This window comes from Odocoileus virginianus, chromosome 7 (assembly GCF_023699985.2).
Source record: "Odocoileus virginianus isolate 20LAN1187 ecotype Illinois chromosome 7, Ovbor_1.2, whole genome shotgun sequence".
Taxonomy (NCBI): Eukaryota; Metazoa; Chordata; class Mammalia; order Artiodactyla; family Cervidae; genus Odocoileus; species Odocoileus virginianus.
The window spans coordinates 45,426,949-45,443,832 of record NC_069680.1 but is presented as its reverse complement, the minus strand read 5'-3'; the positions used below and the strand labels follow the sequence as shown (position 1 = coordinate 45,443,832).

Here is a 16,884-nt window from a genome sequence, read left to right as displayed (position 1 = left end):
CTTGAGAGCCAGTTCCCACACGCTGTCCAGCTGTCATCATTGAGGGAGCCCGGTGCCCAGGACCCACCTGACCCTCAGGCTTCTCAGGCCACCCAAACGGCAGAGGCCAGGTCCCCCAGCATCTTATGCAGACTGCTGCTATTAGGTCACAGAGCTGGGGGTGGGGGAGAGGTTCACCGCCACCTTAAGGCCTGGGTCTGGCCAGTGGGTGGCCTTGGAACAGGCTCTGGAGCCCTCCAGGACACTGCCCCCGGCTTGTTTCCTGGGCCCCTCCAGTTCACCGGGCCTCGAGCCAGCAAGTGAGTTTGAGAGCCCTGGGGAAAAGGCTGTGATCCACTTCTCACCTTTCTCTCTGCGGACGGCCACCACGTGCCTGACTGGAGTTGGTTTAAGGGGCTCACTAACAGTCACTCTGATAGTTGCGTTGCTTGTGGGCGGGGCCCACTGCAGTGCTGACCAATGGCTGAGCAGGACCCCTAATGGTCCTGTGGTAACCTTCCCCTGGTAACAGGGTAGGGGGTTAGTGGCGCACAGCAATGGCCGGGGTGCTAAGGGCTGCACTCAGTCATACTCTGTAACACTATTGCAATGGAATGCAGCCGGGTGCAGCCCTTGGCACACCGCCATTGCTATGTGGCATTATCCCTGCACCCTGTTACGAGGGAAAGGTTACCACAGGACCGTCAGGGGTCCTGCTCAGCCATTGGTCAACACTGCAGTGGGCCCCGCCCACAAGCACCAACTCTCAAGGAGTGACCGTTAGTGGGCTCCTTCAGTCAACTCCAGTCAGGCAGAGTAGTGGTTGTCAGGTGGAAAATCAGGTAAGAGATGGATTCCTTGCCGTCTCCCCAGGCTCCTCTAGCTCACCTGGTCTCAGGCCAGTGAGTAAGCTGGGGAGCCCAGCGAACAGATTGGGGGTTCTGTCCTGTGGGACTCCAGAACCCTTATCATGGCCACCCGCTGGCCTTGGCCCAGGCTGTGAGGCAGCAGTGAACCTCTCCCCCAAGCGCACCTCAGTGCCCTGATAGCAGTTACTGACCATCTGCCTGGATTGCAGTCTGTGCGACCTTCTCTTCCCTCCCGTTTAGGTGACCTGAGGAACCTGAGGGCCAGTTGGGTCCTGGGCATCTGGCTCCCTCAGCAGTGACAACTGGGCAGGGAGCTGGCTCTGAGGGAGCTGCCAGCTGAGCTCTATCTCCTCTTAGCCAGGACCTTGACCTCAGATGGAAAAAGTCGTGCCTTGAGACCTTGCCCTTTCTTGTCAGAACAGAGAATAACATTCCTTTGGTAGAGATTTACAGAAATAGCATTACCTGGCCATGACATGACCTCAAAAACAAAGGATTTGACCCAAGAAGTTTGCAATGACTAACTAAACCTCTCCTTCCCCTTTCCTAGAAAAGTGCTTTGCTGAAAGCTTTCAGGGAATTTGGGGTTTTTAAGGCTTGAGCTGCCCATCTGCTTGCATGGCCCTGTAATAAAATTTCTCTGTTCCAAACTATGACATTTTGGTATTGTTTGGCCTCACTGTTTGTCAGGCACATGAACTTGCATTTTGGTAATACTGTGACCACAAAATCTATATTGGTCAGAAATATGTCCAAAATGTGTGGTGAAGGTGAATAAGATGACTCATTATTTGATTAGACAACAGAGAGCTTAGACAACAGAGAGCTTCTCTCTTTGAAAGTCATGGTGCTGTTACTGTGAACTATACCCTTTAGAATTCGTTCTGCATCTTCACTCTGGGCTTAGATAACAAGAAAAGAAAAAGGGTGAGAAGGAAAATGAGCAGATGACGGTCATTGATCACTTTACTGAGGGCAAGCCTATTTGCTAAGTAATTACCTACATATCTTATTTAATTTTCAAAACAGCTATGAGTTAAGTCCTGCTTTTTAATAACATCTACATTTTACATCTGAGTCATCTAAAACTTAGTTAATCATGTTAGACCTACATGTGGATCCAAGCATCTTTATCCTGGGCTTCGGTGTACTGTCTCCTGGGCAGAGCAAGCAGAGGGAGAGTTGGAGGATGGGAAGGGAAGGGGGAGAGAAGAAGAGGGAAAGGGAGAGTGAAGGGCTGGAGAGAGAGGAAAGAAGAAGTAGGGAGGGAGAGGTTAGGGGAGGAAGGAGGTGGAAGAGGAGGAGGAGGAATGGGAAGAAGGAAAAGAGAAGATGGCATTGGGAGGGGAGCAGAGAGAGGGGTCAGAATTTGGCCTAGGGGTGAGGTGGGTTGGTGTAGCTACAGCAAAAAGGATAGAAGACCTTGGAAACTTCTAACTGGAAAATAATAGTACTATATAATTACGCTACATATTTCGTATCTACAGTCTGATTTAATCTTTGCAACCAGCCAATGAGATATTGTTATCCCTATTATATCAAGGAGTCCTGAACTCAAAAAGGATGACTCTTCAGTTATTTCCTCTTCCTTAGGTAGCTATGAAAGAGAGAATGGGCCTTAGCATCCAAAGCAACCTTCCAGCCCATCTGGGTCTCCCTGCAGACCTCCCTTTCTTGGGCTGGCCCCTCAATGTCAGTGCATGCTCTGTTGGTCTTTGCCCTTGTACTCTTCTCACTTGACTCACCCTTCCTGAGTGAGTTCAGAAACACTCCTCCCACCCCTCTGTCCTCTGTCAGCTTAAGGTTAAGGTTGGGCAAGGCAAGAAAGCAATACTATAACATGATTTGCACAAGTGTGTCCAGAGCATCTGGCAGAGTCTTCTCTTCCATACTGAGGGGGAGGTTTGAGAGATTTGGAGAGGACATACAGACAGTTTACTAGAGGAGGTGATGCTTGAATTAAATTTTGACCCATGAAATTGAGGAACAACAAGATGCAGAGGTCTGAGGTATATATAGAACTGGCATAAAGTAGGTGGTACTGAGTCAAAAGTTGCAAATTTAATAAAGGAACCCATGGCTTCGTGTTTATCTTCATGTCCACGTCAACCCAATTGTAGCACTGATGAAAGTGAAAGTCACTCAGTTGTGTCTGACTCTTTGAGACCCCATGGACTGTATAGTCCAAGGAATTCTCCAGGCCAGACTACTGGAGTGGGTAGCCTTTCCCTTCTCCAGGGGATCTTCCCAACCCAGGGATTGAACCCAGGTCTCCTGCACTGCAGGCAGATTCTTTACCAGTTGAGCCACAAGGGAAGCCCAAGAATACTGGAGTGGGTAGCCTATCCCTTCACCAGTGAATCTTTCTGACCCAGGAATCAGACAAGGGTCTCCTGCATTGCAGGTGGATTCTATACCAACTGAGCTATCAGGGAAGCCCTGTAGCACTACTGGATGTATTCAATTACCTAAACAACAGTTTGGGTAACTGAAGTACTGCTGTATGTATTCAACTACCTAAATAAAGAAATTAACTGAAGTATGCATATGGTAGACTGGTAGGGTACACTAGCAACTCAAATAGAACCCCCTCTTTTTCCCAATGATGGAGTACTTACTGGTGCTCCTGTGTGGAACAGAAAAAGATGCCCTTCCTCCAGGCAGATTCACATTTGCCCCTATTTACCACATGGATGGTAAGTTTGCTCAGTGAACCACCTGCCCAACTTTTCCTAGGGACCCTGGTAAGGCATACTGGGTGTGTGTTCATTCTCTGCAGTCTTGTCCAACTCTCTGTGACCCCTTAGACTATACCCCACCAGCCTCTTCTGTCCATGAGATATTCCCAGCAATAATACTGGAGTGGGTTGCCATTCCCTTCTCCCAGAGATCTTCCCAATCCAGGAATTGAACCCGTGTCTCCTGTGTCTTCTGCATTGCAGGTGAATTCTTTACCGCTGAGCCACCAGGGAAGCCCTTAGAAGTGTCGGTCCTATCATGCAATTCAGGTCTTCAACAGACTGGAATGAAGCCCACCTACATTATGAAGGTTAATCTGTTTTACTCAATCTACTGATTCAAGTGCTAATCTCATTTAGAATGTTTGACACTGATCTGGGCACCCAATGGCCCAGTCAAGTTGATAGAATCATTGTAGGAATGATGCATAAGTGATGTGGGAATGATCCCATAAGTGAAGAAAAACTGCTCAGGCAACTATTTTTTTTTTTTTTTTTTAAACTGAAGACTAGTTTGGGAAGAATGTTTATTGAAGGCACAAGAAAGAGCAGGTCCTAAACAGAAACTAGTATTCACAGACAATACAATTAAAAGTCTATTTTCAGTATGTTGGAAATACAGCTTAGAACTTTCAGGGTAAATCGCAAGAAAAAGCTAGGTTATTTCTGGCGTATTCTATTACAGTTGATAAGGAAGTAGATATATAAAAGCTATTGATGTGGTTGGGAATTTTGATATGACCAAATATCTTTTGAAAATGCTGCCCAAACAAGGCACATCATTAGGAAGTGGCTTATTTTTGTGTATGGAGAGAAATTTTGACCATTTTAAAGTAGATGTGTCAGAATTGGTAACCATGACTACAGATGGGCCTCCTGCAGGGGTCAGTGTTAACATCAGACTCATGAAATATAAGCACAATGTGACAAGATTTTGTCAAGGCAGAAGTTTAGCCTATTTATTGTCCTGTAGATCAGAACCACTTTGAGCTTTAAACTTAAAAACTATACAAGTAATAGCCATGGTAATTAACCATGACCCACACAATCTGTGTTCCAAAAAGCTGCAGCGCATATAGTGGATGCTGAGGAAATTTTGAACTGCTGAAAGAAATTTACTTTACTGATGCTGTCAAGGAAAAAAATCTCCATCTTCGTTTACCAGTGGAGGCTGGGCCAGATGTGGTTCTTTTGGTCCAGGCTATAACCCCTTTAAATACTCTATCTTTCTCCCCACCTTTTGAAAAATCATATAAACTGATTTGTTTACATATAGCAAAATTTTGTTTTGGGGAAACTCATCTGACAAGGAATAATTAAGCTCATTTTTGGCCTAGAAATTGGTTTCCAAATATGAAAATTATGGTCTAATCTCATAGTGCAGCACTAAATTGTGGAGCTGAAGACTGATCCAAAAAGGGTGCTCTGATTTCAGCCTTGAAACTTTATGCTAATACTTCTTAATTTGCCCTTTTCAATTAATGTCACTAATGTGATTTTAAGTTACAAAAGGAAGTTTTGCTATTTAAACACCTACATAATAGTCTCAATTAATAAATACTATCTGATATAAATTATGGAAAATGTTTGCTGAACCCTTCATTATTTTTTTCAAATTATTTTATTCAAGTATGGTTGATTTACAACATTGTGTTAATTTCTTCTGTGTAGCAAAGTGATTCAGTTTTACATACACACATTCCTTTTCATATTCTTCTCACAAGATATTGAATGTAGTTTCCTGTTCTGTACAGGAGGACCTTGTTTTCATCTGATGAACACTTTTTAAATCAATGATCCACAACAGTGTTAATACACTCTATTCTACCTCCCAGTTAACATTGCCTGGGCAGGGAGGGATTTGAAAATTTGTGTAATTTTTTTGTTTGTCATAGTAATTTGTTGTTGTAAGCTTATCATTGTCACTATACTTGAGAAGTGAGGTGGTTGACACTAGCTTACAGTAGGAAGGGGTCAGAGATGTTAACTATCTTGCAGTGAATGAGAACATAATATAATGAACACTTGTCCCTCATCTTGCATGATTTTTTAATATCCTGCCACACATTCACATGGTGTAAAACTTGCTTATCATTACCTAAGCCTAGACCTAAATCAAATCCCTTATGAATATACAGTGGAAGTGAGAAATAGATTTAAGGGACTAGATCTGATAGACAGAGTGCCTGATGAACTGTGGATGGAGGTTCGTGACATTGTACAGGAGACAGGAATCAAGACCATCCCAAAGAAAAAGAAATGCAGAAAAGCAAAATGGCTCTCTGAGGAGGCCTTACAAATAGCTGTGAAAAGAAGAGAAGTGAAAAGAAAAGGAGAAAAGGAAAGATATACACATTTGAATGCAGAGTTCCAAAGAATAGCAAGGAGAGATAAGAAAGCCTTCCTCAGCAATCAGTGCAAAAAAATAGAGGAAAACAATAGAATGGAAAAGACTAGAGATCTCTTCAAGAAAATTAGAGATACCAAGGGAAGATTTCATGCAAAGATGGGCACAATAAAGGACAGAAATGGTAGGGACCTAACAGAAGCAGAAGATATTAAGAAGAAGTGGCAAGAATACACAGAAGAGCTGTACAAAAAAAGATCTCCATGACCCAGATAATCAAGATGGTGTGATCACTCACCTAGAGCCAGACATCTTGGAATGTGAAGTCAAGTGGGCCTTAGAAAGCCTCACTACAAACAAAGCTAGTGGACATGATGGAATTCCAGCTGAGCTATTTCAAATCCTGAAAGATGACACTGTGAAAGTGCTGCACTCAATATGCCAGCAAATTTGGAAAACTCAGCAGTGGCCACAGGACTGGAAAAGGTCCGTATTCATTCCAATCCCAAAGAAAGGCAATGCCAAAGAAGGCTCAAACTACCACACAATTGCACTCATCTCACACGCTAGTAAAGTAATGCTCAAAATTCTCCAAGCCAGGCTTTCGCAATATGTGAACCGTGAACTTCCAGATGTTCAAGCTGGTTTTAGAAAAGACAGAGGAACCAGAGATCAAATTGCCAACATCCACTGGATCATCAAAAAAGCAAAAGAGTTCCAGAAAAACATCTATTTCTGCTTTAATGACTATGCCAAAGCCTTTGACTGTGTGGATCACAATTAACTGTGGAAAACTCTGAAAGAGATGGGAATACCAGACCATCTGACCTGCCTCTTGAGAAATCTATATGCAGGTCAGGAAGAACAGTTAGAACTGGACATGGAACAACATACTGGTTCCAAATAGGAAAAGGAGTACATCAAGGCTGTATATTGTCTTCCTGCTTATTTAACTTCTATGTAGAGTATATCATGAGAAACCCTGGGCTGGAGGAAGCACAAGCTGGAATCAAGATTGCCGGGAGAAATAGCAATAACCTCAGATATGCAGGTGACACCACCCTTATGGTAGAAAGTGAAGAACTAAAGAGCCTCTTGATGAAAGTGAAAGAGGAGAGTGAAAAAAGTTGGCTTAAAGCTCAACATTCAGAAAACTAACATCATGGTATCTCGTCCCATCACTTCATGGCAAATAGATGGGGAAACAGTGGACACAGTGGCTGACTTTATTTTTCTGGGCCCCAAAATCACTGCAGGTGGTGATTGCAGCCATGAAAGTAAAAATTGCTTATTCCTTGGAAGGAAAGTTATGACCCACCTAGATAGCGTATTAAAAGCAGAGACTACTTTGCCAACAAAGTTCCATCTAGTCAAGGCTATAGTTTTTCCAGTGGTCATGTATGGATGTGAGAATTGGACTATAAAGAAGGCTGAGAGCCAAAGAATTGATACTTTTGAACTGTAGTGTTGGAGAAGACTCTTGAGAGTCCCTTGGACTGCAAGGAGATCCAACCAGTCCGTCCTAAAGGAGATCAGTCCTGGGTGTTCATTGGAAGGACTGGTATTGAAGCTGAAACTCCAATACTTTGGCCACCTGATATGAAGAGCTGACTCATTTGAAAAGACCCTGATGCTGGGAAAGATTGGGGGCAGAAGGAGAAGGGGACGACAGAGGATGAGATGGTTGGATGGCATCACTGACTCAATGGACATGGGTTTGGGTGGACTCTGGGTGTTGGTGATGGACAGGGAGGCCTGGCATGCTGCGGTTCATGGGGTCGCAGAGTTGGACACAACTGAGCCACTGAACTTACTGAACTGAAGCCTAGATCCTAAATATGTTTTACATACAAAAGCACAGCAATTTTCATATGCACAGAATTTTCCAGGAATATAATTATTGTGTAAATAGAGGGAAGACTGTATTTTGCTTTGCTGGGACCTATAAGAGTTGGTTGGAACTATATATAGGAGAACCAGAAGAGTTGTTCCCCATTTCAAAAACTTATGTCATTGCAGCTTTGCTACTTTTATCATTTGAGTTGACAATCTGTATCACTCTGCATTTATAGTAGTTACATTCATGGTGATTCTTTTATGTAAATGCTACCAGACATACCCACATGTACATCCATCCATCATCTTATATACTATCTAATATATGTTACATAGTATATATATATATATATATATATATATATACACACACATATATATATGTATACATACATATGTACATATATATATATGTATTTAGCCCTTACTTCAAAATGTTACATGTATATTGGGACTGTTGACAATATTCAGTTGATCTCAAATCTACATTTAAACATATTAAAATGAAAACATATTTGTTAGAAGTAGATAAAGGCATCTACTATATTTTTGATCCAGTGGTGACTAAGCATGCATACACTTATAAATCTATTTATTCTCTCCTCTATCATTGAAAATATTTTATTTAAAAGGCAGGTGTTACGAACTGAATGTTTGTGTACCTGCAAATTTGTAGGCTGAAATTCTAACCCCAAATATGTATACATCACATTTAGAGACGGAACCTTTGGGAGATGGTTAGGTCATGAGAGTGGAGCCCTCATGATGGGATTAGTGCCCTTACAAGCAGAAACATGAGAAAGTTCTTTGCTTCTCTCTGATCTCTGCCATATGAGTACACAGCAACGTTCATACCTTCTTTGCATGACACGATTCTTTTCTTGTGGGGAGGTGGTAGCACCGTTTCTTTTTTCTTCAAATGTTTTACTTTGTGTTGGGGTATAGGAGATGAACAGACAATGTTGTGGTGGTTTCAGGTGAACAATAAAGGGACTCAGCCATGCTTGTCCATGTATCCATTCTGCCCCAAACTCCCTTCCCATCCAGCCTGCCGCCTAACATTGACCAGAGTTCCATGTGCTATACAGTAGGTCCTCGTTATTTATTTACTTAAAATATAGTAGTGTGTACAGATCCACCCCAAGCTCCCTAGCTATCCCATCCCCACTATCCTTTCTCCTGGAAGCCATAAGTTTGTTCTCTAAGTCTGTGAGACTCTTTCTGTTTTGTAAGTAAGTTCAATTGTATCATTTCTTTTTAGATTTCACATATAAGGGATATCATATGACATTTCTCCTTCTCTGCCTGACTTACTTCACTCAGTATGATGCTGCCTAGGTCCATCCATGTTGCTGCAAACGGCATTACTTCCTTCTTTCTAATGGCTAAGTAATATTCCATGGTGTGTATGTACTACATCTTCTTTATCCATTCCTCTGCTGATGGACATTTAGGTTGCTTCCACATCTTGGTTATTGTGAACAGCGCTGCAGTGAGCACTGGGGTGCATACCTCCTTTCAGATCATGTTTTTCTCTGGGACTGTAGGGTCATGTGATATCTCTTTCTTTAGCTTTTTAAGGAACCTCCATACTGTTCTCCATAGTGGCTGTACCAATTTACATTTGCACCAACAGCGTAGGAAGGTTCCTTTCTTGCCACACCTTCCCCAGCATTGATTGTTTGGACACACGTGATTCTTTATGATTGCCTCCCAGCAAGTCTACCCTTGCTGTTTCCAATGCATTTTACATGACATATTATGGCAAGTCTTCCATATAGTTATGAACACCTGTCAGCATTGCACCCCGCCGTCCTTCAGTCTATTGATGAAACTTCTGCTTGAACTGAAATGTTAGCTCTGTGAATTCTTTGGGCTCCCCAAGAACAGCCTCCTTTCCTCTGGGCTCCATCTTTATTTCATACATATGAGGCTTTTCATACTGCACTGTATCTAGTCTGTCTCTTTCACCAGGTAGTGAACATCTGCAGAATGGAGAATTTGTCTTAATTATTCACCCTTAGCACTGAAAACAATATATAGTTGGTACATGTTTATTGAATGACTGAAAGAATGGATCAAGGATAATTTTGCCTGGAAATGGGGACATGAACATGATGGAAATTTTCATTTCACATATTATTTTGAAGACTATAGAAGGGTTGCTAAAATTCTATAGGAGATTAGAAAATGTGGTATAAGGTGCATCCTATCAATTTTTAAGAGAAAGACTTTCTTATTTTTTTCTTTCTGATTATTTTTAAATATCACATGTCCCTCTAGCTTCTGCCCAATTCCCTGTTACTCTTTTGAATGAAAAACTACTCTAAAAGTTGTCTGCCCTCCCAGTTGCCATTTTCTCTCTTCTCATGATCTCTTGAACCCATTCTAGTCCACTTTTATTCCAGCCACTCCACTGGAATAGTTCTTTCTTTACTTGGCATTTGATCCAGTTTGTCAATTTATTCTCCTTGACATCTTCTTCCCCTGACTTGGAGCATCCAATCTCTCTTGGTTTACCTCCTAACTCAAGGGTCTCTCCTCAGTTTTTGTTGGTCTTTCATCCTCTCCCTGACCTCAGGATGTTGGAGCATCCATCCTAGGGTAAATTCCCCAGCCTTCTACTCTATCTGCTCTTCTTCTTGAGAAATTGTCTCCTGAACTTGTATTTGACTATCTGATATCTCCACTTGGATGTCCAACAGGATCTCCAAGTTACTGTGTCCTTAAAAAAAAAAAAAAAAAAAAAACTACTAAAACAGTATCTGCAATGCATTAGACAGTCGATAAATGTTGACTCAATCAATGAGTGAATATTCATATTATCTGTTTTTCTTTAAGTTGAGGAACTTAATTTTTCTTCTAATTAATCCTTCAGGTTTGGACCGTGGAAGCTGACGCTTTCCATTGAATTTCTCTGTGGAATTTGTATGAGGAATAGACTCACCACTAGAGGGTGTGCACGTACCACTTATATTTCAAGATGGTCCTGGTAAGAAAAAGTTGAGTAATTAGGAAAATAAATGAGCATTTTTGGATTTATCTGTTCTCTGATTTTCTCTTCATATTTTTTGTTGTTTTTTTTGAGGAAAAATTTTAAAGGTTACATTTGCTTTGTAAAGAGAATGAAAATTTTCTAAACGAAAGGAACCAATGAGGGGAAAAATACTTTTTCTAGTCAGAATTAAGTGAAAATGCAAATGAAAGTATCACAATGAAAAGACACATACATATGAATCAAAACAAAACTCACCATTCACTTTTAAGCTGAGGAATGATTTTAAATCATGAACGACTCTTGGTTATAGGCATTTTTCTACACTCAATTTATTTGACAACCATTTGTTGAACACCTAGTATGTGGAGGGAATAAGAAAATATCTTTATCTTTGGGGTGTTGTCACTTAGACAGAAAACCCAGTCACCTAAACATAAAAGCATAATGCAACAGTAAGTGCTATAATAAAGGTGTGAAAAAAAGTGTCATAAGAGCCTTCAGCGCCTAGAAAGGATGAGACTAGTCACCGTGAGGGGGCCTGTCACAGAGAAGGGGACATTCTTATGCACCGGACTAACTGCTTTTATACCAACTGGGCCTCCTAATATCTGTGTTGACAGTTGCTGGGATGTATGTTCTCTGTGATACTGCTCTATACAGCCTGACTGGTCCATAGGGTAGGATTTGATTATTTATATATACTAATCTTAGCACAATACCCATCTAAGCGTTGTTTTCCTAGCCTTTTCTTGTCGAGTAACCCTGCAGGAAGACAGCTGCATCAGGCATTGGAAATTACTGGAGCCTCAGTCACCATGACATTAGTATGCTTAACAACTAGTATGTTGCCAATGAATCCTATGGCATAGAAAGCCTTATTTTTACTTGTGTTTCTTAAAGTAAATCTAGACTATCAGAGTATGCTGGTTTATGGGAAAATAAACTCTCCTAAGCTTATGTTCTCCAGATGGATATGTGTGGGTCTGCAGAGATGTGATTAAGCACATGCATTTAGATGAGCCAGATGAGTACCTACAGGAAGAAGAGCTTATAAAAAGATGATAATTCCTATTGTAGGATGCGGCTGCTCTTCTGTCCTCCCCCAGAGCAGTTTTGAGAGCGGGAGATTGCCAGTTGGAAGCCTCAGAAAGCTGTTGTTTCAGGTGCCCTCATTGACAATTTTAGGAAAATGCTGTTATAGGAGATGAGAGTCTAGACAAGGACTGGTAGTTTTTAAAGTTAGCAGATTTATATTTTTTTAATGAAAGAAATACAAGGGATAAAAACTAAAGACATGATTTGATTTAAATGCCAACACTTCTCTTATTATCTCTAAAATAACAGCCAGAGTAGAAGGAAGGGAAAGGCAGCAACACCCTGATATGGATTTTAAAACCCCAGGAAACCAAGGGCAAAACAACCCATTTAGGTGAATGTTAGGTATTTTAATGAACATTTTGTTAAGCTGTATCTTTAGCATTTTTTGTGAGAAAATTATGGAAAAGAATAAATGAGATTTTAGCATTTTTATTAAGATATGATTATTTGTTAGTCAAAGTTAGAGGGAAACTGAAAGAATTCCAGGTTGTTCTGTCTGGATTTTTGGAATGATACAATGATAGATGAAATTTAAACTCAACATGAGCAATGCTGCAGAGGCTGAGATTTTCAATAACTGTGTTTATGCATTGTGACAGCTTATAAATTAAAAACCTAGCAACTCTTAGGAAATACACTCAGCCATCATCAGGGATAATATAATAGAGGTGACTTCTCTATAAAAAGGGGAGTTTGGAACTAATGTTATATTGAAAGTGGAAGAGGAAATAAAATTTGAAAGTACTATTTTACTGATTATTTGGTGCATTTATATGTCTACAATGAAAAAAAACAGAAGTAAAAAACATCAGAAGCTGCTATGAAACCTAAGTGGGCTGGGTAAGGGCTGCCCAGACTGTAGGTGGCTAATTATACTGACTGTAGATTCAAATATAGAATATTGCTTTTCAGATTCTTTGTATAATTAATTAATGTAGAATATTACTTAAAAGAGTCAAGACAGAAAGTAAGCTGACCCTGATTAGAGTTCTCAAGAAGGGAAAAATAAGAAAAGCCAAAATGAGTTAAAATGAGTTAAAAAGTCAAAGTGAGAAAAGCCCAGAACATCCTGTGAAATTTACTAACTACATTAAGGAATTTTTATGAGGCTTTGAGACAATTCTAAACCACAAAACCTAAAACCTGATCTGTTTCAATGTAGTCACGAATGATCTTGGACAAGTCACTTGTCCCAGCCTCTACTTCCCTTTCTTCATTGAAGAAAATGGTTTTTCAGATGCCTTCCAACTGCAAACTAGTTTTCTTCTGTCTGAAATTACGTTATTTAATACTAACTTCAGTGAGTTCTGTCGCTCAGTCGTGTCCGACTCTTTGCGACCCCCATGAATCGCAGCACACCAGGCCTCCCTGTCCATCACAAACTCCCGGAGTTTACTCAAACTCATGTCCATCGAGTCGGTGATGCCATCCAGCCATCTCATCCTCTGTCGTCCCCTTAGGTAAGGTTGAAGACACTTCCTAACCCATCCTCTTAACTATGAAACAGTGCTGCTCTGTGATCTCTATGTTACCTTCCACTCTTCCTCTGAATGTACTGATCTGCTTACCCCAGAGGAGAGCCCCTGACACGTTCACAGCAGTGAAAGAGCTGTCAATATTGGCCCAAGATTTAGGGATTTATTTTTTTTCCACTTAAAAAAATTTTGGGGGGAATGTTTAGAGGGAAGAATATGAACATAGTAATCAGAATAACCTGGGTTTGAAACCTATTACTAGCTGACTGAAATAGCAACTTTGTTTCCTTATCTGAAAAAACAGGAGGGATGAAAAACCTTGAAGAATGAAGAGTGTTACCCAACCCAGCACTAATATCAATATATTTTGAGGTTTCTGTTCCCTTTCTTCTTATTTATGATACACTGGGGCCTAACTAGAAAACAGATTTGCTTATTTTTAAGGGTCTTTAAACTAAAGAAATCATTGCTAGCTTCCGATAAAATATTTGAACAAAATGGAATGAAATAAGTCTCACAAATAAAAAAAAACCAGCCACCCTGACAGGGTTTCAATACCAAGGGGATTTTAGGCAATAGGGATTAAATCAACATACATCTCCAGGATTCTTCTGCAGAACATTATAAGCGATCGTTTCTTATGTGCAAGAGTTCCAGAACACCATGGAGAATTAGCTCTCACTTCAATATAGTAGGCTCTGAATATTTCAATATATTAGGCTCTGAAGTCTGAACATAGGCTCTGAAATCTGAATATAGCCAACGTCTATTTCAGAGCGGAAAGGCCGGTTTTTAGACGCCTGGAGGGTTTGTCACGATGGTTTTTTTTTAAAGCTCTCTGAAGGCCCTTCTCCAGAGCCCCTAGCTCCTCCCAGGTGCCAGGACCCTACGACGTCCCTCGCTGTCCCTTTTCTCCATCTGAGCTCTCACCCCCGCCCCATTCAGCTGCTTCTCTTTTTTCCTTTTCGTTTCCTCCCATCAGTGGTCAAAATAAGAATTGGAAATTATCTGTTGCTTGGTATAGTGCTCAGAAAGGTTTTTTTTTTTTTTTTTTTTGGTCTTTTTAAAAATTAAGATAAAAAAAAAATTCCTCCCCGGGTTCTTCATTTTGCAATGAGTCCGGACATCCGCTGGCTCCCTAGTCCTCCCCCACTAAACTATCCTGACCACTGCAAGGGAGTTCGGATCGGTCGGAGGGCGTATGAGCCTCCCGCGGAAAGAAAGATCCCCCGGGCGAGGCGGCTCGGGATCCCGCGAGGCGCGAGGAGCGCCTCCCCTCGCCCAGTGGGTGGGGGGTGGCGCGGGAGAGACGGCGGCCCCTGCCTAGCCGGGGAAGCCCGTCCGGGATCCCGGGGCGCGCGGTCAGCGGCCGGACGCGGCGGCGGCGACGGGGACGCGGCGTGGCTGCCGCAGGGGAGCGGCGGCGGCGGCGGCGGCGGGCGCGAGGGGCGGGGCGCACTCCGCAACTTCTGCCGCTGCCTCCCGGGCGCTCTCGGCCGAGCGGCGCGGCGGCTGCGGGCTGCGGACTGCGGTGCGGCCGCCGAGCCCGGCCCGCCGGCTTGCGAACCCGCGCGTCCCGGGCGTCCGTCGGGTGCCGGAGACGTCTCCTGCAAGTAGTCCCCGGGGCGGCCTCGCTCCTGTGTTGTCCGCTGCGGCTGCGGGACCGGGACGTGCGAACCCGCGAGGCCGAGCCGGGGCGCCCCCCTGCGGTCAGCGCGGGCCTCATGGCTGGGCCGAGCGGAGCGGAACCGGCGAGGTGAAGCCCCCGGGCCGGCAGCCGCAGCGCGTGGCGGGGGCGCCGGCTCCATGGGCAGCGGCGCACAGCGGCACGATGATGGAAGTTAATAGCAGCGGCCGCCCGGACCTCTACGGGCACCTCCGCTCTTTCTTCCTGCCGGAGGTGGGGCGCGGGCTGCCCGACCTGAGCCCCGACGGCGCCGGCCCGGTCGCGGGCTCCTGGGCGCCGCACCTGCTGCACGGGGTCGTGGAGGTGACGGCTAGCCCCGGGCCCACCCGGGACGCGCCGCGGGACAATACCTCCGGCTGCTGGGAGCAGATCAACTACGGCAGAGCCGAGAAAGTTGTGATCGGCTCCATTCTGACGCTCATCACGCTGCTGACGATCGCAGGCAACTGCCTGGTGGTGATTTCGGTGTGCTTCGTCAAGAAGCTCCGCCAGCCCTCCAACTACCTGATCGTGTCCCTGGCGCTGGCCGACCTCTCGGTGGCCGTGGCGGTCATGCCCTTCGTCAGCGTCACCGACCTTATTGGGGGCAAGTGGATCTTTGGCCATTTCTTCTGCAACGTCTTTATCGCCATGGACGTCATGTGCTGCACGGCCTCGATCATGACCCTGTGCGTGATCAGCATCGACAGGTAAGGGCCGGACAACCCTGTGACGGGGTCCAGCAGGGGGTGTGCTGGCAGCTTTGCCCCGCTCGCTCGCCTTTCCTGGTCAGGTAAACCGGACTTCACGGCGGGATGAAGGGCTGCGCTTAAACCATCAACCCCCACACATCAACCCTACACCAACCAAACTACTTCAGTTACAGCTTAGCCTGTATATACCTTTAAAAGAAGAGCTCGGAATGCCCTGGTTTATTGTGGTGAGAATTTTAAGACCAAAGTTAGGAGTATTTTAAGCATTAGCAATTCCACCAGGGGGTCCCTTGGCTTGGTTTTCAGAAGGAAGAAATTTGATCCTCTCCGAGCCTAACAAACCCTCGCTGTGAGCCTGAAAGAATCAATTCTTTAAGAAACCAGCAGGAGAAAAGCCACCTTGCTTCCCAGATTGTAGACGCTACTTCCCAGGCCAATAAAAAGACCTAGGGTGGTCCCAGGACTGGGGGGTCTAAATGTCTTAACGTTGCTGATTCTGAATCACTTTCTTTTGGAAGTCTGGTTTTAGTGTCTGGCAACGCTGTCTGTATCTACAGGCTTCTTGGAGCTGTACTCTCTGTCTGAATGGTTGATTCTAGCATTTCATCATATCCCTTGGGAATCTTCTCTTGAGAACTCCCCCACTGGAGTAATTGAAACAGAGACTGACCATCTGTCAGCGATGCTGAGGAAAAAAATTCCTGTCTTGGGTGTCAGATTGGAATAGGGGACCTGGAAGTTTTCTTCAGACTCTGGCATTATAAGATTCTGCAATGGAGCTAGCCTTCAGTGCTAGAGATATTGTGCAGTTGACAATTTGGAGCATGGTTCTAATGCTCTTTGGAGACAAAACAACTCTTTGCTTCTCTTGAAAAAGAAATGTTAAATCTTAATATTCAGTTAGAATTTTGTTAGTGTTTTAAAATCGGCACAGGACTGGTATCCTGTTGTGTTTAATGATACAGAGAAACAGTTGCTTATTTTCTTAGTGGACCTACAGAACCTTTAAATGTGTAGACCTTCCAGCAAAGGAGAAATAATTGGTGCCTCCACACTTAAAAAAAAATGCCTCAAAGGATAGTCTAGCACAAAACTGAGATTTTCCTTCCTTTCCTCCCTGTAAACACTGCTGTTCTCTGTGTGTGTTTTGTATATATTTAATATG

General features: G+C 43.4%; 1 protein-coding gene across 7 annotated transcripts in view; it reads left to right on the top strand.

The window, feature by feature from the left end:
* Positions 1–14,807: 14,807 nt before the first annotated feature.
* Positions 14,808–16,884, top strand: part of HTR7 (5-hydroxytryptamine receptor 7) — an 89,379-nt gene continuing 87,302 nt past the window's right edge. For 5 of the 7 annotated variants that reach the window (XR_011488730.1, XR_011488729.1, XR_011488728.1 and 2 more), the window contains exon 1: positions 14,809–15,716. Coding sequence is in view for 2 of the 7 variants with exons in the window: in XM_020876189.2 (XP_020731848.1) it covers positions 15,172–15,716 (545 nt within the window). In the remaining 5 variants the exon portion in view is untranslated. Of the gene's footprint in view, positions 15,717–16,884 lie in introns of all 7 variants that reach the window. The other 2 variants (XR_002310463.2, XR_011488727.1) reach the window with 1 other exon arrangement.